The 24998-nt window shown below is 40.4% G+C and overlaps 1 protein-coding gene and 1 long non-coding RNA gene across 8 annotated transcripts in view; one reads left to right on the top strand and one right to left on the bottom strand.

Moving 5' to 3' along the window:
• Positions 1-23993, top strand: part of CRYL1 (crystallin lambda 1) — a 50377-nt gene extending 26384 nt beyond the window's left edge. Inside the window, exons 6-8 of the mRNA XM_009102817.3 lie at positions 8136-8241; positions 20377-20483; positions 22296-23993. Coding sequence (XP_009101065.2) covers positions 8136-8241; positions 20377-20483; positions 22296-22409 — 327 coding nt within the window. The 3' untranslated portion in view covers positions 22410-23993. The remainder of the gene's footprint in view (positions 1-8135; positions 8242-20376; positions 20484-22295) is intronic.
• Positions 1-24998, bottom strand: part of LOC127059219 (uncharacterized) — a 78910-nt gene that overhangs the window by 26249 nt on the left and 27663 nt on the right. For 3 of the 7 annotated variants that reach the window (XR_007776836.1, XR_007776832.1, XR_007776834.1), the window contains exon 4: positions 23093-23209. This is a non-coding gene — a long non-coding RNA (uncharacterized LOC127059219). Of the gene's footprint in view, positions 1-789; positions 2007-12501; positions 12577-20513; positions 22383-23092; positions 23210-24998 lie in introns of those variants that run through there. The other 4 variants (XR_007776833.1, XR_007776837.1, XR_007776831.1 and 1 more) reach the window with 4 other exon arrangements.

Raw genomic sequence — 24998 nt, 5'->3', positions numbered from 1 at the left:
TTTGTCAGTTCTGTAGATGTGATGAGTGAGATTTTATATTTAAACACTTTTTAAATTTGTCATCTTTGTTCAGCTGTCCCTTATGAACATAACATGTATATTTATATCTAAAGTAAGCCCAGTAAGAAGTGATGTCAGTTATAAAAAGCAAAGACTGACAAATATGAGGTGATATGCAATGGTAAAAATTATTCTTTATCCCACTTTCTTTTTTCAGAATGCTGTTATTTTTCAGGGCAATCAAAAGAATTATTTTAAAAGCACAGGAATCAAAATAGCAATTTTCTTTTTGTAGGCTTCTCATAATTTTGTTTGGTTTTTTCTAGTGTTGTTGGCCTGCTGTACAGTGGTCATGAAAATATTTTAAATTGTTTTCTCTTTGGCCTTTCAGGAACTGCACTCATAGGTTTAACTGTTACTTGATACTTGTAGGTAAAGACAGATTTCTCCTCCTCCTGCCCATTCAGACTTCTAGCTGAGGATCATTTGTTTGTGTGCCTTCAGCTTTTCCCACAGTTAGCTGCTCTGTGCTGAAGTCTCATCTTTCAGCAGGAGCTGAGTTATGAGTCTGTTGCTATTCTCCTGAGAAGAATTTCAACTGAGCTTTAATAGGACTTACTTTCTTGTTGTGGAGTGTTTTGATTTTTCAAGCTGTTTAAAACAACCATGCACACAAATACCCGAAAAGATCTTAAAACTAAAGTAATATTTCTGTAAACAAAGCAACTCTTTTTCCAAATAATAATAAGTAAAACAGTGTTGTGAGGAAAGAACCGTTCTGCTACTGGAGATGTTTATTTAAATTTTATAAATGGCTTCTGTTGTTAAAATTTTAATACAAAGTCCAAAGTTTATGATAAGAAAAACACCTTCAGAAAGCTGTAGTCAGATTGGAAATCATAGAATAGAAAAGACAGTAAGATACAATCACAGAATAGTTTGGGTTGGAAGGGTCCTCTGGAGATCATCTGGTCCCACTCCCCTATTACAGTAGTGTGCACAGGATCACGTCTAGGTGGGTTTTGAATAACTTCAGAAGAAAACATTCATTTTCGTTGGGCAGCCTGCTCGAGTGCTCTGTCACCCTCAAAGTAAAGATTTTTCCTATTCAGATGCAACTTTCTGAGTTTTTAGTTTGAGCCTGTTGTCCCTTGTGGACCAGTCACCCATGGTCAGCACAGGCATTCATGTAAAGCTTCAGAAATCTAACAGGATTCTTTCAGATCTCTGAGAGGATAAACTCAGTGGTGGAAGCCACTGCCATAGTAACCTAGGCAGGTTTGAAAAAATTTGAATGGATCCAGGGATCATTTAGACACACTGGACTGTGCAGAAGCAACCTCCAGCTTCAAAGTCTCAAAGACTTGACTCCTGGGAGCTGAGGCAGTACAGTAGATATCCCTGAAAGAACCATTGTCTGTTTGGTCTTGCTGTGGAAGGCATTTAAGAACACTTCATGGGCTGCTGTTGGAAAGGAAGTACTGAGTTGAGACAAACCTTTAGTATGAGCCTGTTGTATGGATGCTTTTGTGGCAGTGGTGGTTATGCGAATAGTAATAAAATAGTGCTTGAAGGGCTGACAGATTTAGAAAGTTGCTTTTGTTGTAAATCAAAGTTTCCAAGTTGTTCTGTTCCTGTATAATTTTATTGCATTTCAGCCAAATACACATTTAAACAGTAACAACTTTGGTGGCCGTATTTCCATTCCAGAAGCCTGAACAATAGCAGCTGTCAAAGGTGTATAGTTTCAGCTGTGTGACTTCAGGCTAAAAGGGCCTTTGATGAGAGGAGAATCACTGCAGATAGGTGAGAACTGCAGGCCTGGGCCAGTTTGGTGTTTCTACTGTTCTGCTGCCAACTTAGTAATTTTTATTGCAAGTCATGTTCTTTTGGTGTATTCCACCTTCCAAATGGGGAAACATAATTCTTGCTTCTGATTGTGAAGTCACTTTCCAGTTCTTACTGTTGGAATCATCAATCTCCCCAATTCTGTCTTTGAGAGACTCCTGAAAATCAAGTTTTACTCATGTTGGTTACATCTTGAATGAATGTTTTCATTACTCTGAGAAGCTCTGGGGGATTGTTGTTTTGTTGGAGTTTTTTGTTGGTTGGTTGATTGGTTGGGGTATTTTTTGGGTTTTTTTCAGTCAGTTGAGCTTATTTCATTAAAGAAACTACTAGAAGTTTCTCCAGTAAAACTACTAATGTCTTGTTAAAGTCATTGGTGGTAGGACAGACACGCAGTACAGCTGTACTTACAACATTTATCTTGAAAATGTTATAATAAATAGGCTGATTAGCTTACAGAATATGTCTTCATTCCCATATCTTTCTGGGAAACTGACAACCTGCCAGTCTTTCTCTTTTCTTTAGCAGTGCTGTGTTGGGATGGATGAGACATGGGCAAGGAATCATGTTATGAGAGAAAGGCTCTGATATAGAGCATGACAGTAAAGATGTGGCTGTGTAGAAAAAAATGTGCTTGCTGAATGTTGTGTAGGGCTCACTGACTTCTGCCACGTGGGTACAAGAGTAGGGCACACTTTTAACACAGCCAGAAATCTGAGGTAAGGCTCTGCCAGCACAGAAATCTCGGTGCAGGCTCAAGACTCCACATGGTGCTCAAGGTGGATGTAGCATGGATGCCGGAGCACAGAGAGGAGCATAACTCAGGGCAAAGAGATTAAAGTAGCAATGAGACACCTGAGTGTTGGGATACAGTTTGTCTTTGCTGAAGGTGCTGGGGTTCCAACCAGCTGCACACACAGGGAGGCTGGCATTTTACAGCAGGGCACAAAACAAGTGCTTTGAATGAAGGACTGGTCTGAATGTGGGAAGTGTGGTGATAAAGTGGTAAAAAATTATTAGGCTTGAAAGTTGAGATCCGATTTGTTGGAAAGTAGGAGAAAGAAAACTTGTTTGGAGATGTACCATTGAATGCTGAGAACTTTGTTTATGTGGATAATTAGGAATGTAGATTACAGAATGCAGAAGTTTGACTTTACAAGAACTTAGAAGCAAAGACCATTGATTCTTTTATGGGTCTAAAAGAGGTAATTTGAGCAAGTGCTTCTCTTTGAAGCAAGAGTGCTACAAAAAGATATTTTGGGTCTGAAATAGTCTTTTAGTGACAAGATGTCTTTTCAAAGATTGCTTTGACTTGCAAGTCACAAGCATTTGGGCAGTGCAGGTGTTTGTGGCAGGAAATTTTTGTATCAGTTATCTCTGTCTCCTCATGCTCCACATTTATTCCATGTTAAAGCAGATAGTGAGAGCACTCCCTTCTGTCTCTTTAAGGTCATGTGTCTGAGAACTTTTTGTAGGACCTCATAGCTTATCTGATACTGGCATTCTTGTAGGCTTCTTATTTATGTATTCAATTGTTAGGGCTCTAGTAGAAATGTTACAAAGCTGATAAAGATGAGAATAAAGCAAGTTCTATGAGATATTGAGGTTGAAGATCCTTATTCCTCTCTTATCAACCCTAAATTTTTATATTATCAGTTTGGAACTATTAGAATAACCTTTAGCCAGTAACAGGAAAAAGCCTCAAACTGCTTTCTCTGTTATTCTCTGTTACCATTTATTTGCTTTCTCACATCTCCATTGACAGTGGTCACTGGTGTGTCTGATTTTGTTCATTACTCTTGGAGCAGAAACTTACTGTGTTTATTTGCCTGGGAAGCACACTGTGCACTGAATACATCATTATTTTTGTACTTTTACCAGTACCAGTACATTTTAGAGTAGTTTAGGATTATGTTGCAAGGGGTATTAATTAAATAGCTTGACTTCATCTTGTTCTGAAGGTAAAATTTTTGTTAACATAATCAAGAAAATAACAACCAAACACTTCAGGAGTCTCAAGCCTTACTCTGAGTAGCTATGATTGTCATTTAACTATGGATCACTGAGTGAAATCTTACCTTTTTGAAATATTTTCCTAAGCATCACCTGGAATTTGCAAGGAGGTCATAAAATACAGCAGCAGAGATAGCAGGTGGAGCATGACAGTTTTTAACCTTGATATAATTTAGGAGTTTCAGGTGTTTCAGTTTTAGGAACATGTTAAAACTGTTACAGGATGAATTGTGTACATACTTTACTTATCTCTGCATAAGATTTTAATACTGTCTTAATGTGTTTTTTTTTTCTTAAAAGTGGATTTTCTTTTATGTTATAGTAATTGTAAAACATGAAAGAACAGGAAGGTCTTCAATTTTTGTTCATCTTTTGGAAAATAAAGTCATGGTTTGGCTATGTGTCCATTTTGGTTTGTTCTTGTGGCAATCAGGTGCATTGGCTTCAATCATTAATTTATGTACCTCTCTTTTCTCAAGTGACTAGCTTAGCAGACTTTAAATGTTGGCAAGACTTTTAAAGTCCAAATTCCTTACTATTAATTACACTACAGTGTTATTCAGACACTTTTTCCAAAAGATTGAAGATAAGGTATAGGATTAAACATTTAGTTACAATGCCTCATAAAAGGGGAAATATCATAAAAAGGAAGTTTAAAGGGACAGGAAAAGAAATAGTGTTGATACTAAGTGTTTCTTACAGGGTGAGGTGAATGAGGGTGCCATGGAAAAAGGAAGATAAAGGCCAGCAAAGCAAGGAGGTGTGAAGTGTGTAGGACAACAAGTTTCTTAAACGTTACGAAATGGAAAGATGTAGAGGGATATAGGAGAAGTTATCTGCTCAAAATGACAGGACTGGAAAAAGATCGCATCAGGGTGTGGATGGAAGGGACTTGATGGAAGTGACAGTGAAGAGGAGGGTGTAACAAGTACTGCTGAGACAGAATGCATGTTTAGTGGCAATCAGAGAAAAAAAAAAAGAATACTGAATTTGGAAAAGAAAGAGAATGAAATGGCAGATTTGGAAACAGAAAGTATGTGGTCCAGGAGACTACATACATAAAGAGTTATTTTAGACTAAAATAACTCTTTAACAGACTGGAGTGAGTAGGAGAACATGATGAATTGGTAGAATCAGCAAAAAGTAAGATTGTGATGTTTTTTGGTCATTGCATTTGGTATGATTACAAACCAAGTCCATGACAGAAATTGTGATGTAGGTGTGACTCAGAGATTAAAAGAAAGACTGCTGATTAAAACCAAGCAGGTTGGGTCAGAGCCTAATGCTGTAGACTGCAAAACCACCACAGGTTTCTGGAAAAGTGAAAAGGGTCCCTACATAGGGAGAAGCCCTAATAAAGTACCAAAGGTTCATTAGGATAATCCTGTGGTATCACTGGAGGTTGTAATCTCTAGGAAAATGAGATTGCAGTATATGAATGTTGTCATAAGAAGTGTGGAGGATTCTGAGATAGTCTGGATTTTGAAATTTGACTGGCCATTGGGATTACTGAGGATTTAGGAATTTATTTTAAATCTTAATTCTGTAGCTCTAAGAGCTTTTAGTAAACACCTACCATACTTTCTCTTCCCTCTGACAAGTACTGGAGGCAGAGGCTTACCAGAAGGGTAATCCAGGATGAAAAATCCCCTTGGGAAGATTAATTCACACCTACACTTAGTGAAACTGGATAGGAACTCGTTCAGTTCTTAGCATAAACATCAATCCTTGTGGAAGACACCTTGCTGACCTTGCAGCCTGGTGAATCATACCACCAACTGATGATCTCCTTACCATAAATGGGAGTAGGGTTATTGCCTAGGATAGGAAGGTCTAACTTGTTTATCATTTATGTGTTCTAATTTATGAAGAGAAGTAAAAAACCTTTTCTTTAGAAGGGTCTTTTTGACAAGTAGAAGCTGAACTCAATTGTATAGATAAAACACTGTATCCCTCAACTGAAGGGATCTGTCATGGTTTCCTTCTGGTAGCAACAATTTTTGCCTTTTAGCAGCTGCAAACATCAAATTGCAGCTATAGTCAAAAGGCCAAGAGCAAAACACTCATGATTCTGAGGGCACCTGTTCTTCAAATATATGAGGACTGTGGTATCCAAAGAAAGTAAGTTATTAATTTGGAAATTAATTTGCAATGACTCTGAAGTGCTTCAAGAGCCTGTTAACTCTTTTAACGTTGTTTACAGTTTTTAACTGCCACTGTGGTTCAAATGCTTGTCTGGAATTTGTGTTTAGTCTTTTGTCCACAAATCCATGTCAGCCAGGGGGGGCAGGGGGGAACCACTCATCAAGCACAGCTTTAGCAGCACAACTCATTGTTTGGATGAAGCATTCCCAACAGAAGAACACTTTTGTTGACTTTGCTGATGTTGTTCAGAGAAGTTGTGTTGCCATGTCAGGGGAAAAAGCTTTCACAGAATGTTTGGTGCCTGTGTTAGTTATCCTGATGCTGGTCTGTAATCTGAATTATCTCTGAGGTTTTTGTTTAGTCTTGTCTTTATGCAGGCCTTTCTATATGCCTCTAGATGAGTTACCTTACCATGTCTATGCTTTACCTTTAATTTGTAGAAAATAAGGCTTTCTTATCCCTGCCATTTTATGGCTAATTGTTAGGAGAACTGTGTGTTCCATTTATGGTCCATAGATCTTAATAATTATGTCTGTGTTTCCTTTTCAAAGTAGAGTTCTGCAACAAGGATTTAGACCAGCTTGGTTGGTAGGAATAAAGCCTACTAACAGGTTGAGTCTTGAGGTTGTCTTACAGAAGTCTCAGTTTAAGCCTTGAAACTGATGAAACTTGATGTCTGTGGCCAGCTGTAGAAGTTATGTTGATTTGTGGCTTTTAAGTTTCTTTTAAAGTAGCAGTAGATTATGTAAATCATGGACACAGGAACTGTGGGTGAGATTCAACTCATTTAAGATGGGATCTTGAAAATGTAGACAGTGATATCTAAGCTTCTTACTCATCTTTCAATGTGTGAGGAGAATTAGGCCCTTTTAGGACACAACTCATCTTACCTACTCTAGATGCCTGCTTTAGGATGCTGATTTCCTTTTTCCCCTGGTGATTATAAAGAAAGTCTAGATGGCTAGCTTAGATGTCAATGTCTACTACAGATCAGAAGAGCTGTCCTGTGTGCCTGTAACTCTAGCCCATGACTGCATGATACAAAGGGGCATTCAGACAGGGCCTTGCAAGAGAGAAACTTAACAGAAAATGATGTGGTTTTATCCAAGCAGATGAATAAATAAGTATGAGTATTCTGAAGCTTAAAGGGGCTTGTTAAGGAAGAGGCATTGAGTTAGGCTGAGCACCTCAGAGTAGGGGGAAAAGATAAATTAGAAGCAGTTCAGCGTCTCTTCCGCCTTTCTACTCAGAAGGAAATGTTTTCATGTCTCTGGGAATAAAAAGAACAAGTTTTCAAAACCTGATGAAAGTGGTTAGAACAAGTCTTCATTAATTCATATCTTTCTAGTAGGTGGAAAACAACCTCATGTAATAAATAGTATTCTTCTCAAGTAAATCTGTTCAGGTAAAGAACTGTAAATCACTTTTTACAAGCTTTTCTGTGCTTGCCCCAACCTGATGGAGGCCTTGGCTTTCTTGTAAGTGCTGCACATGGGTGGAACTTTCAACATGAGAAGTGCTTCATTTTGCTTGCTCCGTATCCTGACAGCTCTTGAGATGTGAGGCTGTCCGTGAACTTGAGAACCCTGGGCAGGTTGAGGCTGAGTAGGTTGAATGTTGGTCGAATTTTGTGGAAGGGAGTGGCAACTGCAATGCCTGCATGTTTAGACCCAGCCTTTTTTGGTGGCCTCAGGAGCAGTACCCTCTGGTACACCACCATTCTACCAATTGGGACTCTGCCCAAAAATCCAGAACTAAGAGAATATGAAGAGAGGTGTAACATTTAGCCAAAATTTAGAAGGGTTGGTATAGTACTTGGATTTGATATAAACTCTTTAGGCCATGTGCTATTTAGAGTGTCATGCTTGCTTTCTTCTCAGATTCTGGGACTAAGAAGTACAGTCCTAAAGATATGAATGAATGCTTATGATGAACCATAGGAAGGCTTGCATAGTAGATGGATATTTCTGGCACACAGCTGGGTTTTTTTCTTTGCAGCCTTAACTGCTATTTCTACCCTTAGTTTTTATTACTTCCTAATTTTTAAATTATATACAAAAAAATGGGAAATTTTGCATTAAAAGCAAACATTCACCATTCTTCCTTCCTGTTGTACTTTTGCTACTTAGGAAGGAGTAATATCTCCTACTGATCTAGACCTTGTGATGTCTGATGGATTGGGAATGCGATACGCATTTATTGGACCTCTGGAAACCATGCATCTTAATGCAGAAGGTAGGTAGTGTAAAATGTTAAGAATATGAAGGGAAGGCTAGCTTTGCACAAGACACTGGAAATGTTATGTAACAAACCAGGTTAGGATTGGTGCAACTAGGACTTGTCTCTTTTTTTAATATAATGGTAAGGAAAACTTCTTTCAAGTGCGAGGTCAGTGAAAGGAAATGGATATTGATTATCCTGTTACAAATGATCAGATGAAAGATGATAACCTATTAAAACACTACCTGTGTAATAATTTTTTTCTGAGATTCATGCCATCATACTTTGATAACATTGGTGTAGCCATAGTTCCAAACCATCTGAGTGTCAGGTAAAAATAACTATTGGAAAAGTTTAGCTGATAATCCAATGTCAACAGAAAATTACTTTCTATAGATGAATACCCCCCTGCTGCTGAATTTGTAGCAAAGCTGAATTTGTAAATATCCCTGGAGCTGCTGTACTTTAAGCTTAAATCCTGAGTAAAATAAAATTGCTTTTGTCAGCAAAATCCTGTGCATACAAAGCTGACTTGACAAAACAGTCAAGTAACAGTTTGATATCTGTCTTGCATAATTAATACTTTTAGATAGTATATGTGAATCCCAGGTAAATAAAAAGTGAATTACATAAAATGAAATAAAAATTATGGATCAGTGTCACAAAGGTTTGAGCAAAGACTTTGAAGAACTTCAAAAAGTTCAGATCACCTAAATACTAGCTCTTTATATTATGGGCTGTGTCTTTATTTTGCTTTTTTATGGTTCCTGATATGGTAGGCTCTGCTCTGCTGCTGGATCTTCTAGGCAGTGCTGCAGTACACTTGTGCACTGAACCATTTCCACAACAGCACCTTGTCAGCTGGCTCAGTAACTTGGATTATGAGAAGTATTGCTTCACTTCTGCACTTGCAGATACATTGTGTCTGAGTCTAGAGCTGCTCCTGTTTATGTGCTCACAGAGTGACTCAGGCTCTTGCTCTCATTAGTTGGTTTAAATCAAAATTGCTGATGTCAGGACATGTGATGGCTTATGTTCATAGTTCTGTGCCAGTGCCACCTTCTCTTTGGTTGCCCAGTATTGCTTCACATAATGTGGAATAATATGGACCTCCTCTTCATTGCCAAGGATTTACTTGACTAACCTGATCTCCCTCTAAATCAAGATGATCTGCTTAGTGGATGAGGAAAAAGATACTGTTTGCCTGGATTTTAGTAAAGCCTTTGACACCATTTTCCACAGCATTCTTCTGGAGAAACTGGCTGCTCACTGGGTAAAAGACTGTCTGGATGGCTGGGCCTAGAGAGTGGTGGGGACTGGAATTACATTCAGCTGGGGCTGGTCACAAATTGGTGTTCCCCAGGGCTCAGTGCTGGGCCCAGTCCTGTTTAATATCTTCACTGATGATCTGGATGAAAGGATCAAGTTCACCCTTAGTAAATTTGCAGATGGCACCAAGTTGGGTGGGAGTGTTGATTTGCTGGATGGCAGGAAGGCCCTGCAGAGTGATCTGGACATGCTGGATGTCAAGACCAATTGTGTGAGGTTCAGCAAGGCCAAGTGCCAGGTTCTGCACTGGGGTCACAACAACCCCGGGCAGCGCTGCAGGCTGGGGGCAGTGGCTGGGAAGCTGCCTGGTGGAAAAGGACCTGGGGGTGCTGGTCAATAGCATCTGAACATGATCCAGAGTGTGCCCAGGTGGCCCAGAAGGCCGATGGCATCCTGGCCTGGATCAGCCAGGGTGTGGCCAGCAGGAGCAGGGCAGTGACCGTCCCCCTGTACTCAACCCTGCTGAGGCCACAGCTCCAATCCTGTGCTCAGTTCTGGGCCCCTCACTGCAAGAGAGACATTGAGGGGCTGGAGCGTGTCCAGGGAAGGGCAACGGAGCTGGGGAAGGGTCTGGAGCACAAGTCCTGTGAGCAGCAGCTGAGGGAGCTGGGGGTGTTCAGCCTGGAGACAAGGAGGCTCGGGGAGATCTCATCACTCTCTACAGCTCCCTGACAGAAGGGTGTAGCCAAGTGGAGATCAGTCTGCTCTTCTAGGTAACAAGTGATAGGACAAGAGGAAATGGCTTAAAGTTGCACCAGGTAAAGTTTATATTGGATATTAGGGGAAAATTCTTCGTGGTAGGGGTTGTTAAGCATTGGAACAGGCTGCCCAAGGAAGTGGTTATGTCACTATCCCTGTGTGACATCCCTAAGAGACATGTAGATGGGGCAGTCAGGGACAAGGTTTGCTGGTGGACTTGGCAGTGCTGGGTTAACAGTTGGACTTGATCTTAGAAGTCTTTTCCAACCTAAATGACTTCACAATTCTATGAAACCCTTCTCTGATGCTTTGTACTAATACTGTCTGTTTTTATTAGTGGAAGGAAGTAGAGGTAGATACAAGAAACTGCCTCTATCCTTTTCATTAGCCTGTCAGCTTCACCAGCTTCACAGCACTTGCCTTTTTACAGCTATAAGATATTAGTTGCCCATGGTCTTAAACTCTTTGTTAATCCGTGAGGAAGGATGAAGGAAGCTTGTGAGAGAAAATAGTGTTATTTGCAGAGGGAGAGTCCCTTTTTTTGTTTTGTTTTGCTATGGTGATGTGACGTTTGGATTTGAATAAATTTATTCCAATTATTTTTTCTGAGATCAGTGTTTCTTCTTTCCCTGTGGGATGCATACATCAAGATCCTCCCCTGAACTTGCTATGGGCTATTGTCACTTTTTGTCTCTGTTAGTTCTTGCATCCTTTCCTCCATATTCATAAATGATCTATCAAACCTATTATCTAGGCCATTTCAGGTTACCATTTAATCAATGCACGAATATTAGGAATGCTGACTATTTGGCAGTGAGCCAACAGCCTTGAACATGGAATAAAATGACACTGTCAAGTAATTTAAAGGAGCAGAGACAGCAACAACAGTTTGAGGACTGAATTGCAACAGACAGGAAGGAAACTGCTTTGGGGAGGGGAAAAAAGCATACTGCATAATAATATAAAGTTGATTGTTGATTTCATCAAATAAAATTGATGTTGATATCTGTTTCAGATTTTGAGTTTGTCCTCTTATAATTTCCTATGCCAACATCACAACAAGTGCTGTTAAGTCTTACAAAGAAGATCAGTAGACTTCACTACAGTCAGTTTGCCTGTTTACTGTTGTGGGATTATGTTAGCAGCCACAACATCCCACCTGTATATGTACTGGGCAATCTGTGAATATAGTGAAGATGGTCCAGACTCAGTGAGATTGTATCTCCTAATTGCTTGTTTCCTGAAAAATCTGGTTTCTTCTTTTTTTTTTCTTTTTTTTCCAAGCCCTTGCAAGCAATCATCTGTAGAAGCAAAGGCTAGACTATAATATCCTGTGCTTTACAGGTTTGCAGCAAAAGTTCTTCATATGTATTTCACAATTGGCTTAGATCAGTTATTTTCTTAGTAGGTTATTTAGTGAGCTATACTTGGAACTTGATCTAAACTGCCAATACTAGCAGAAGAGCAGGATGGGGGGAGGTTGAAAGATCTTTGTTACTGTTTTCTCTCCTGTATTTATATAAACACCACTACAGGATTATATTCTACCTGTCACTCACTGAGGTATTCATACAGGTGTCTATAGGAGTTATGTGGAAATTTGGTCTGATGTATGGTCCCCATAAAGAAGGTACAAATATCCAGTAAGCTAGAAATGAGTCTTCATGACCAAAATTGTGTTTCTCTTACAGAAAGAGAATACTTGCTCATCCTAGGAAGCACCTGCCAGGTGAATTGGTTTTGGATGATAGGGGCAGAATGATTGAAAAACACAAAATATGAGAAGGAAAGAGTGGAGAATCATAAGTCATAGTTCAGAGGGAAGAAATGTTACTTGTTTTGTTGGGCAAGACATAGCCAGGTGTGGTTTCTAAGAATTATTCCAAACAGATATGCTGACTGGTTCAAGAGCAGAGATTATTTCCATTGCTATGGCCGCTACTTCAGTGTTGATGTACAGGGAGCAAACCAAGCTTTAACCCAGTTCAGGAGCTTTTGTACTGCGAGCTGGGCAGCTGATGTGAGAATGTCTAAGGTAGTAACATCCAAGAAAAGGAAGACTGCCTTCTTTTCTGTCCAGTCTATGTGTTACATTTTAGGATAATAAAATATCTCAACCTAGTTCACGATACTTGTAAAAGGATGCTCTGAGATGGAGTATCACAGTGGTATATAATCATACAAACCCTTTTAATGTTTGTAAACTCACCATATATTTCATATGTGTTTACATGCCTTCAGTTCCCTTCCCAATAGGCTGAAGAAAGCAGTTTATAGCCCTTCTAGAACTGTTGTTTGCCTCTGTGGAGCTGCCGGGCTTTTCTATATGGAAGAGTTGATATGCAGTAAGTCAAGGTGTGAATTTTTCAGGATACTGGCTGCTGTGCACCAGTTTCCTTCTATGGGCTCTTAGGTGTAAAGTAGCTCCCTCTGCTTTCTGAAAGGAACATACGGTTTTTCACAGGAATTATTTGTGCTTTATTCCTCAAGTCCTTATAGATGGTTCCCAAAGAAAGTGTCTTGATGCATTAATGAAAGAGTGTGAAATGATAACCAAGTGGTTCAGACTGAGGAATTCATCCCAAGTTTGAAACTGATCTAAGAAAATAAGCAGTTCATAATTACTCAGTGTAATTCCTTGGTCTAGCTCACAGCAGGCCTGAAGAAATACTTGTGCATTGCTGTTGGGATGGTAACACTGGCAGAACGAGAATAAAACTTTCTTTGGTGTTACCACTTTTTCAGTGTAGTTCCAAGTATTTGTGTGACTAGAGCCGTAAGTGAACTCATATAGCAATTAATGTAGTGTACAAAACGTCCTGTGAATTCACACCCTAGCTCAGAGCATGCATCTGTATTCAGACACACCCTTGATGAAGATAGGATTGCATTTAGAAAGTTGCCCTTGGAGGTGTAATGTCTAGAAATGTAATCCCTCTATCATTAAAAAAAGTTTGGGACTTCTGTTTCTTTGAACATAATATAACCATGTCAGATTCCCCTGTGATGTTCCCTTTTTTCTGTTAAAATATGCCTTTTTTTTTTCTGTTATCATCCATGCTCATCTTTCACTGCAGCCTCTTCTTAGATTTTATGTGCTAAAGTCAACCCCACCCCAGTCTTTTCAAATTGTTGATGCTATTGCATCAGTGGCTTGACCATCATGCCTCCTCTCTTTGAGTCATTACAGTATCTTAATATGCTGCTCATCAGGTTGAAAGTCATCAAGTTAATACTCAGTATGGTGGAGCACCCTCTCTTTGGCATGTTCCCTGTCCATGCTGGTGACACTTGTTCCTGACTCTCATTCTCTCTCACAAGTGTCTCAGTGTTCCTAGGCTGGTTTACTGAGTTTGCTTGCTTGTATCCTTCAGCCCTCATGCCTGTTGCCTTTCTTATAAAGAGAAAGGGATTAGACAGCATACAAGAAGCTGATACTTTAAACTGCTAACAAACTATAATGCATGAATATACTACGTTTTATACTGTTGTGTTTTCACTTCTCTTTTCCTACTGCTACAGTCATTGTCCTCCTTAAGAGCTTCACTTGTGTCTTCTTTAAGGGCAGTGAAGCACTTAATGCATGTTTCTAAGCTAAATATCTGTCTTGAGTTCCTTTTCCTTCATCAGTACTGTGTTCATCTTGGTTCATGCGACTACAGGCATTGCAGCAGTAACTATGTTTGCACCACACCAGTGCAAGTTCTCAGGTAAGGATCTGCAAACCTTAAGTGTGGTTATTAGAACAAATTCTTGTGGGAGAGTTCATTAGCCATTTTGGAAACTGCCTGGACTCTCATCGAAACTGAATAAACAGCAGCTTATTCCATTATTGGAGCCTTGTGTTTCCTAGATAAATATGGGCAGCTAAAGAACCTTGAATTAATGCCTTTGTCTACCTTGTGGTAATACATTTTTGTAACTAGACTGTAGAAGTCAGAAATGCTGAGAGAGTTTGGGATTTTCAAGGAAGATAGAGTATTCCCCTTTTCATCTCTATAATCCTGCATATACTGCTCCCTTAGAATTTTTTGTAACTCATTTTTCTTCTTTCACTCCCTGCCATAGCTGTGACTAAGTGGTGGAAGGAAGATTCAGGAAACTCCTACCTTTCCTGGAAGTGTTTCTGTTTTGTATTCATAGTTCTCAGTTGCCTGCTGCAACATCTGCCTCCTCCCATGGCCCCTTTCCTCCAACATTGACTAGGTGAGCGTGTGCAAGAAAGGGGAAGGTTTAGACAGGGAGCCAGCAAACCACACAGACGAGAGGAAGCTATCATCCTCTTTCTCTGTCCCAGATGCATCTTGTGTCATTCTTCTTCTCCAGTTGGAGATAATGAGGCACAGTGTGGGCACAGCAGTGGCCCTCACAGAGATGGTTGTTTTTATCAACCCCGTTTACCATCTTGCTATTTTTCCATCTCCCAGGTGCTCCTGTCTGTTTCACACTGTTTGTCAATGCTAATTCTTTCAGCTTAAGCTGCTCCCTCGGTAGTATCAACAAGGATTAAAGAGATTCTGTCATATTTGTTTGCCTTCTTGTCCCTATGGTCCAGCCAAGGGCTCTTCTTATCCACCTTTGTAACAGCCCTGACCCTTGAACCAAAGGACTTCTAAGTCTAAAGGCCTGGAGTCAAATATTTGCTATGAGTTTGTAGTTGAAAAGCAAAGTGATTTTTTCAGCAATATTCCCCATTGCTCAAGTGCCAGCTTCAAGAAGGCATTCAATCAGTTTATACCGATTACTGGAATCAAATTAAAATTGCATTTCACACTGGGAGAACTGTCTTAAGTTATTAATTTGAACTACTGATTTTTTTAATCCTTGAATGAGATTGTGGGTGTATTTGAACTTTTGGTCTACTGACTTCTCTTGAGACTTGAAAGATTTTGCAGTGCTCACCCCCTGCTTGGCATGTAGCATATGTGCCTGCACGTTACCATGTCAGCCACAATGTTGATATCAGCTGTGCTAATGCTGCTGCTCTTCTCTAGACCCCTAAGTTTTTTCTCACTTTTTCCTCTTTTGCTGACGTTGCGTAAGGCTTCTTTTCGTTAGTACATTACACGCAGTGGGTGAATTGTGCTACCCAGCCTGCGTTTGGCACGTCTCTGCTGCATTGATGAGCTACACCCACCCAGAAATTGTTCTGATTCACTCGAGCAGTAGGTGAACTGCCAGTAGGAGCTTGATTTCCAAGTCTAGCTGGCTGAGTGAGCTTTAAAGGCCATGTCCAGCTCAGGAGTTCATACTCAGCAGGTAAATGGTTCAGCCATGTCAAAGCATTCAGCTTTCCCAAGATACTAATGTGCCTGAGGCTTGTGAGAAAGATTTCTGGTGCACACTCTTCTAGTCTACCTTCTCATTACTGCCACAATCAAAAGTACTCAGATCTGTGGTATTATTGCACAAGCTTACCAGATGTTTGAAAGGTTGCCATTGACTTTTGGAAAAGTACCAAATCTTAACTATTCGGTCTAAGTGTCATAGACCTGTGTGAGCTGGGTAAATACCAGAATAATTGATAACTGACATTGCTCAGTTTACCATTCCTTTTGTTGCCTGTTGCTCATGGGGATTTGCTTGAATTGCTATATTTGACTGAGTAGCCTTTGTTTATTTTGTCATTGTCCAGCTGGCAACAGCTGCTGGCAGAATAAATAAGCACTCTTCTTCCTCAGTCATTTCTACTTATGCATGTGGGAACATTTTTGCTCAGACTTCTCACTGTTAAAAGACAAAGCTTACATGAGTAAGTTGCGTGTAACTATCTTTGTCTCGTGGCTGGTGCATGAGTCTTGTAAAGCATTGTCTTGGGTTCCCAGGATTGCTCATGTGGATAGCATACCCCCATTAGGTCAGTCTGTGTTGGTTTCAGGTGCTGAAGTCTGTGAGCCCAGCTGTTAAAATGTAATAGGCAAACACTTATGCTAATGGCAGGGTATGGTCAGAAAACCCTGATAACCAGTGGTCCTTTCCAGAGTGCTTATGGAAGTGGATGGTGGTCTCTGCTTCTTCCCCCCAGTTAAGAGATAGGATGATATCACAGCCTGTTCCACATCCTACAGTAATTCTTCTCTTCCTGAACCTCATTTCCTGCCAGGGATGTTTTGAAACCCACTAGGCAATCTGGAGGTTTCTGGCTGTGTGTCAATCAAGAAAATTGATCAAAATACAAATTTTCTGTATAATTAGAAAACCAATATATCTGTATGACTAGCTGTCATTCCTTCATGTGCTGGGGAAAGCTGGAATGTGCCAGATTGTATTCTAGGAATGCATATGCTCCATGGGTAGATGACACAAGGAAACAGACTAACCAAATGCTGGTTGTCACACTCTTGGCTCCATGAGTAGATAACACAAGGAAACACTAACTGGATGCTGGTTGTCACACTCTTGCCACCAAATATAGGTGCAAGCTATTTAACAAGACTGCGGTTTTTCTCAGAGCCTCCTCCTTCTTTCAGATACTGGAAAAGGTTTCTAGTCCATTTTTAAAAGAGTGGATTATTCTCAGATCTCTCTATGTTGCTCTTATGCAATGGACATATTCTGCTGTTCTGTCCTTTCAGTTGTTTAGCTGATGGTCATCATGAGTTTAGAGTGCTCAAGGAAATTTAGTACTTCCTTGAGGCTTTGTCAGTTCTTCTTTGGCCCAGAAACAAGAGTGTTCTCCATCCTCCTGCTGACCTCAGAGGCCTTTCAGAAACTCTGCACTTCAGTGATTTCAGGCGTGTTTAGCAGTCTGTGGTTTATGATACAAAGTTGGCAGTAGTCAGAGGTTTCCATTCATTCATCCCAGCCTCAGCCATTTTAGGGTTAGACAGGTGTGACTTTTAAGGTATTGATATCATACCGTAGCGCATTCCAGGGAACTGTTGAGGAAAGAGATCACTTTATGACTCTTGACCTGATTTGCATTCTTTTGTGTGATAGTCAGGCCTACCCACTAATATTTCCTGCATTTTGTGGTTTGATAAGACCATGGGAAGTTTTTGTTCGTGCTTCTCAGTCTGTATGATATCCTGAGTCTTCATGGAAGAGTTAGTAATTGTAACTGCTTGTCTCTGTCTTTCCCATGTTTCTCCTCTTTGCTTTGATAACTAGCAAATAAAAATAGCATTAAGTATGCAAATTCTTCAGTCTCTGTGGTTTTCAGAAGCCTTTAGTGGATGTCCATTACTTCTCAGATCTGGGGTGATCATCAGGATAATACACATAGGTGTGATAGGTTGGACTCAATGATCTCAAAGTCTCTTTCAACCTAGTTGATTCTGTGATTTTATCAGTGTCAGCTTGTTTTCTGCCAGACAAGCAGTGCTTATTTACTGTTGTGATGCAGTTCCTGACGTCCTGATTGGGAAAGGCTTATCCTTATCCTTTCTTGATTATGTGGTAGTTAATGGCACTAAAAAGTCTACTAGATATATACGTCTGGCTAAGTGACTGATTTCTCTTTTCGGTCCATGTATGATTTCATACTCTCTAGTGCCTCAACAATAATTGTTTAGAGATTCCTACTGCAGCTGGTGGAACTTGGGTCTTTCTGTAGTTCAGCCAAGGTCTACTTGGCTGCCATTTTACCCATCATTGCCTGGTAGCTGGTTCTCAGGTTCTCTGACCATGTGTTTTAAGAGCTTCACAGATCCTGTGTGAAGGTCCTGAGGTCAGAGCAAGCTCTCAGGGTTTCATACAGTCTTGAAAAACCCCAGAGGTGGAGACTGCACAACCTCTGTGGGCAACATGTGCCAGTGCTTGAGTGTCCAGTCTGAACCCCTCATATCAAATTGTGCCTGTTGTCCCTTGTCTTTCTGCTGTCCCACAAACGTAAAGAGCCTGGCTCTGTGTGCTCCCTGATCTACCCACAGGCTCTGCTGCAGCACTGCAAGCTGCTGGTAGGTTCCCCCACAGCCATCTCTCCTGCAGGCTGAACAAACCCAGATCCCCCAGCCTCTCCTCACAGGACAAGTGCTCTAGCCCCCACCATTTTGGTGGCTCCTGCTGAAGTTGCTCTGTTTTGTCAGTGTTTTTTTGTACTGGGGAGTCTCAAACTGAATGCAGTATTCTAGATGCAGTCTAATGAGTGCTGAGTAAAGGGTGTTAATCGCTTCCTTCAGTCTACTGTTAATTAACTTCAATCTGTTAACACAGCCTAGGCTGCTGGCCCTCTTTGCTGCCAGGGCACACTGTTGGTTCCTGTGCAGCTTGCTGCCTGCCTCTACCAGGAGTTCTTGGAGTTCACAAGTGTTGTTGCAAGGAGCTCTTCCTTCTGAGGTGCAGGAACTTGCATATGTCCTTGTTAAAGTTTTATATTGGCTCATTCCTCCAACCTTTCTAAGGGCAGTCCTGTCCTTCAATGTATCATCTACTCCATACCCCTCTAGCTCTCACTCCTACCCAGTTTGATACTATTCACAAACCTTATGAGCATGTTTTTTTAAGCAGTATGGGTCTCAGGACAGTTTCCTGCAATACTCCATTTTTGCTGGCCTCCAGGTGGAGTGCAATCCATTAACCACTACTTCTGAGCCTACATGTTCAACCCATTTTTTGTCCATCTAGTTGTCCAGACAGATAGACCCTAATGTCCTAACTTTGATACAAGAATATCATGAAAGACCATGGCAAATGCCTTTCTAAAGTTGAGGTAAATGATATCCACTACTTTCCTATTTTTCACAAACAGTTTTTTAATCACAGAAGGCAACAAGGTCAGTTAGACATGATTTATACCATTGGAGACTACGTGCTGATTGTCACAATCACTCTGTCATTCTTGTGTCCAGGAATTTTATTCAAGAGGACTTGCACCTTGATTTTCTTAGGGACAGAAGAGAGATTGATTGGCCTGTGATTTTTTTTCTACCTTTTTCGAAGATGGGTGCAATATTTGCCTTCAGTCATATGAAGATCTTGTGATGACATTGGTGCATTGACTGACTTTAAAGTACGGTAGAAAGCAGATTTGCAAAGGCATGCTAGTAACAATAAGGGCTATTACTAACAGTAGAAGTCCATTTTGTTGTCCCTTACATCCTTGCAAGTTTCAATTGGAGCTGATCTTTGGCTTTCCTGACACCATTCCTACATGCCTAGGTGGTGTTTCTCAACTTCTTCTTTACAGACTGTCCCTGCTTCCACCTGCTGTATGTCAGCTTTTTGTACTGGAGCTCATCCAAGCAAATCTCTTGTTACGTGTACTTGTCTTCCTGAATATGAAGATGGACTGTTCCTCCTCTTGGAGGGTGCTGTGCTTTACTGGCCTGTCCACAGGCTCTCACTCAGCCAGTCGCCCTTCCCATGGAATAGCTCCACAGATCTGAGCTGCCCCATTACAGATAAAGCACACCCCTTCCTTGTCTTTCCTGTGGCGTGTATCTCTCCAGTTGTGTGAGCCATCCCCACACACCTCACTTGCCCCTGATATAAGGTTTTTCTCACTAGATGGGCCAGGGTTTTGGCAAAGATGCCTTTTCTCCACTTTGTCAGCTGAATCCTGTCTCCCCCTAGAAGCGCTCAGCCATCAGAGAGGGTTAAAAAAGCCAAATCCCCATCTCTAACCCCAGTAAGGGGTTGCAAGATACTGATCTGCAAGATCCATCTGTTCCTCCTTTAGCCTTTTTCCTTCACTGGAGGCCACCTGTGTCTCCACTGCCTTTGACACTTTCCCCCTGAGCCCTGTTGTCCTTGATACACTCCGGGTTAATAAATGGAAGTCACGACAGGAATGCTTCAAGATATGACACGCACTGACTGGGAGGAGAGGTGAGAGCACTCTCCTCATGCTCCCTGGTCAGGGAAGCTTTCTGGTCACAAGTAACAAAGCACAGGTATATTCATGGCCGTGCACTACACCCTCACACAGCATTTTCAGATGGTGTGTGACATTCATTGGTTTTGCAATGCAGCCGTATCCTAAATAATTTTTCTGTGAACCTTAATGGAAATGGGGTGGATAGAATCCATTTTTCCTTGATGACCATTAGGTGTCTTAATCATAAGAGCAGACCATTTTTTGGGTTTCTTATTTTTGGGTCTCTGCCTGCTTAAGCACAGGCAGCCTTACTGACTTTAACTAGGAATTTCTGTTGAAATGTAACTTTTCACTCTTATTTTCAGGTGTTTCAAGTTATTGTGAAAGATATGCTGAAGGAATGAAACTTGTTCTGAACACCTTTGGGCCAGTTCCAGAATTTTCAGGTGAAACTGTGCAGAAAGTCAATCAGGTAAATATGGAGTTGATAAAAACAGTGACATGCAGAACAAAGAACCTTAGTTTTTATTTCAACATTTGTGCTATTTCAGTTTACTGCTGGAGGTATCTGTAGTTTGTATTTATTGTGTAAATGTGTACTTTAAGGGAAGAGATCAGTACAGCATGCATGTGAGTTCCTTTTGAAAGCACTTGGACAATACATCCTGGGAAAGGGAACTAGCAGTCACATTATTACTAGTAGCATTAATACCAGACAGAGGAGTCAGCTGCTAACAGCTGTGGGTTATTGGCATTTAATCCTCCATGCTATTTCCTACCACTTCCCTCCTCTTATTATGTTATTCTCAGCCTCCTTACCTACATGAATATTCATCCTGTGTCTTCCTCCTGCTCCATCTTTCTGCATGAACCTGTAGCTTTTTTTCTTCTAGGTGTTCTTTTTATACTTTACAAACCAGAGTTCCAGTTTGTCATGTGTGCAAATACATGTTTAACAGAACATGTATTTGAGCATATGTGAGCAGTCTGGTAAGGTTACTTGCATGTTTAAAGATAAAATGTGTTTAAGTGCTGTTCTGGATTGGGATCTAGTTTATGTAGTAACATTTCTAAGCCCACAGTTTGTTTATAGTCACTACATAGTCATTTTGAATGACCACAGGAATCAGCTGAAGTATTGTCATTTCCTAACTCTGCCTTTTCAAAAGGTGCCTTTTTAAATGATTCACTAAGAATATGTGTAGGGGTTGAATAATTTCTGATCAGCTGTCAGAGATTAATTCCAAATATGGAGGCAGCCTGTCTGGAAGATAACATTTTGTATTCCTATTTATGTTAATGCATTTTGAGGAAAGACATTATTTTATGCTTAAATAACATAGACTGCTTATAATTACAATCAATAATAATTTTGGCATAATTCATAATCAGAAGCTTTTAAATGGTATGAAACAGTTTGGCTTTCTTTATAGAAGGCTGGATTCCACTTCAACACCTGCTTCTGTGTCTTTATTATCTTCAGTCTTCAGTGCCAAAGATAAGCTTGCAGAGATCCTCTGTTAGAGTAAATCATTAAGCATTTTTTACCTTACTCCTCTGTCCCTCCCTCTGATTTTTTTCTGGAGTGACTGCAGCTTGCCAGTCATTGGTAGTGGGTCCATGTTTTACCCAGTTTCTCAACACTTTTAAGCCTAAGACCTCAGGTCCTGTTTTGGCAAAGATGACCTTGTGGTCTCTTTCTCAAAAAGAGACCACAAGGTCATCTTTTCTCCACTCTCAAAACAACTTTTTTTTCCTTGTCACTTCTAAGACAACTTTGTGCACTCAGAAATGCTTTTTTCCCTGTATTCCCTTGTCATTTTTATAATAACTGGTATTCTTAAGACAAAATATTTTTATAAACATGATATCCCTCACTGCATTTATGGGGAACCACACACAAGAATCTGGTTCAGAACACATTTTCAGCAGCATAAATGGCCAGGGTGTCTCCTTTCTACTTAAGAAAAGATTGTCATCAAAGAGTGACAGTGACTGTGTGGAGCAAATGAGGGAAGAGGCTAATGCTTTCTTGTTTCTGTAGTCATCTCTATTGCCACATTTAGGATAACCTTATCCAAGTGGGAGCATTTTTATTCCCATACAGGTTGGTTTCTTTCCAGTCACTCATCGAAAGAATTAGTGACCTATTTCTTGTGATAGCCTAAATGATAATTTGTGTGGATGGTGACTTGGTCTGACACAAGGAAAGCAGGAAAAAAATGCTGGTGAAACCTTTTCACTCAGATTATGAAATTTAGTTAAGTTAAATTTTCTCTTCCAGGCACTGTCTGAAAAAATCCCAGTTGTTCCAAAAGTCCTGGATGCCAGGAGAAAATGGAGAGATGAATGTCTCATTGGTCTTGCCAAACTGAAAACACAAATGAAATCTGACTGAGATGCACCTTGTCTAACAGGAGAGACCAAATGAAGAGCAGATCTTCATAAAAAGCAGAAATTTATAGTCATGCAGAAGAAAAGGCTGAATGGGCAATCAGTGATATATGCACATGGAAACCAATGAAACATTTGGTCCAAATTTGCCAAATTCTTGAATGACTAGAAACAGTTATTAAAAACTTCAGTTAAAATGTATCAAATTGCTATGTAAATGCTTTAGCTGTGTAAGCGTTAAGTAGCTTTAGCAACATTAATATTGTGCAATTCAGGAACATAATCACATTTTAAATAATGCATTTTTCACCTTGCTTAGGAATTCAGCACTTGAACAATATTTTCTAACACAGGGTTCTGAAACAGGCAAACATCAGCTGTTTGTCACTGGAGAAAATAAGCCCTCCCCTGCCAGTCACAGTGACAGTGAGGTAATTTGTAAAGCAGTGACTACAGATAGTGTAGGTTGTATTGAGCAAAGTGGATTCACTGGATGGTGAGCTGAGACCTCAGCAGCAGCTAAGGGTCACTTCAGTTCATGTCTGTTACTGTTTCACAATGCAGGGGAAAGAACTGCTCCTCCTTTCCCTCCCCTTGGCACTTCTATACCTGTATGGTGATCTAAATGTGAGTAAATACAACAGAATTCCCCCTTACATCCCCACCCCCTGGTTCTGTAAGACTTACCAGAGACCTACTTGGTCTTCAAGACCATGCACTTGAGAGCCCATGGCTTTGCTCACTGATGTTTGATGCTGGCTGTTGGCACTGCTGCATAAGTATGTGCCCAATTTTACAACTTGTCTGTGAAAAATAAGAGATCTGGATTTAGTAGCTGGTTTGGGAGACAGTGTGGTGTAGTGCATATCTGTCTGGGCTTTCTCCATGACTTTCCAAATGATCTTTGGAAACCAGTACACCTCTCTGCTGCCATGTCTATTTTATACATTCGTCGAAGCAAGATCTGCTTCTTTAAGCCTAAGCTGTAGCTGAAGGAACTCAGTTATCTGAGTTGGAACTAGATGATCTTTAAGGTCCCTTCCAACCCAAGACATTTGATGATTCTATGATCTGCTCTTCTGGTCCCCTAGAGAGGGAAATATCCAGCAGCTTAGATGTAGCATTTATGCTTTACTGCTGCCCTTCCCTCAGGAGATAACATCTCCACATAGAAAAACACAGGATACACCTGGGAGTAGGATCAACCTGAGGTGCTGCAGTGGCATGTTTTGGTCCACTGCAAAGTGTTATTATGAACATCTGTACTCTGTGATATAGTTGGACTTTGATCTTAGCTGGAACCTTGGGGCATTACTGTTAATGCAGATAGTAGGAATAACTTGAAACAGTGCATTGCACCCACCCTGCTTGAGTTATGCAGTTCTGAATTTGTGGTAGCTCATCGTGTAACTTCACAGTACAGATGCAGAAGTTTTAAGTCATTCTGCTAATTCTCACATGTTTTTGAAGAGGATGCAGTACAGAAATAAGCTGTTGTTTATTAAAGCTGTAACTTTACTAGTTGCTGTTTTGAGCTTGTATTGCTCGACACAAGTGGTGGGCCAAGAACACATCTCTGGATGTAAAACATATGATGGGAGACATAGTGCAGAGGTTGTCCTGTGCTTCTTTATAATCAGTGGAGTGAACAGGAAATTTGTAATCTCAAATTATTACTTTATCTCAATAGAGACTTAAAATGTTCATGTTTCTTCTCTTGTTTTTTATTGCCACAGTGACTGGCTCAACCTGCATATAGATACCTGAGAAGTCAGTCCTCACTCCTGAGGCCTTACTAGGCAATAGTAAATTCATTATGAGGTTGATTTCCTCATTTTGTGTATGGTTTTGCATTTCAAACAAGGCTGAAGAAGGTTCTAATTACTTTCAAGATTTGACCTGTTTTTCTTGTGGGCATATGACAGTGTCATAACTAATTAGCTTTCAGTGCTTCTGTTTACTCTGAGATTTTTTTAAAACTTGATCATGTCATGAAATATTTGCTGCTGTCTTTATTATTTGCTTATTAATAAAATATTTTAATGAGGAAAGTATTAGCTTGTGTGCCTCACTGTGATTGATGCTTGAGAGACAGAGCACATCTGTAGAGTGAGCAGCTGCTCCACAGGGTTACAGCAGATCTCACCTCGGAGCATCAGCTCCCACACAGGCTTACAGCTATAAGGGGAGGAGGGGGAAGGTGCTTGACAAAAAGTGTATTTTAACTGACATTTGCATAGGAGTTCCAGCCTCCAGGAGATATTTTTGCCCCATGAGGATTAGTCAGACAGAGGCACAGAGTGTCCACAGAGGTGGTACAGTCTTCCAACCTGGAGGTTTTCAAGTCCTGACTGGATGACGCCCTGAACAGCCTGGTCTGACCTCAAAACTGACTTGCTGTGAACAGGAGGTTATAGTAGAGACCTCCTAAGCTTCCTCCTGGTTCGCATTTCCTGATTTCAAGTTTTATTTGATGCATCAGAAATGTTGCTCCAGTCAAATATTTCTTTTGTTTGATTGTCAACAGAATGAGCAGTAGTTAAATGATCAAGTAACTATTTTATGGTAAACTATGAGATATTTTGGAATAATT

Source organism: Serinus canaria, chromosome 1 (genome assembly GCF_022539315.1).
Source record: "Serinus canaria isolate serCan28SL12 chromosome 1, serCan2020, whole genome shotgun sequence".
NCBI classification, from domain to species: domain Eukaryota; kingdom Metazoa; phylum Chordata; class Aves; order Passeriformes; family Fringillidae; genus Serinus; species Serinus canaria.
Note: the sequence above shows the minus strand (reverse complement) of the source record. Positions and strands in the feature narration are given on the sequence as shown.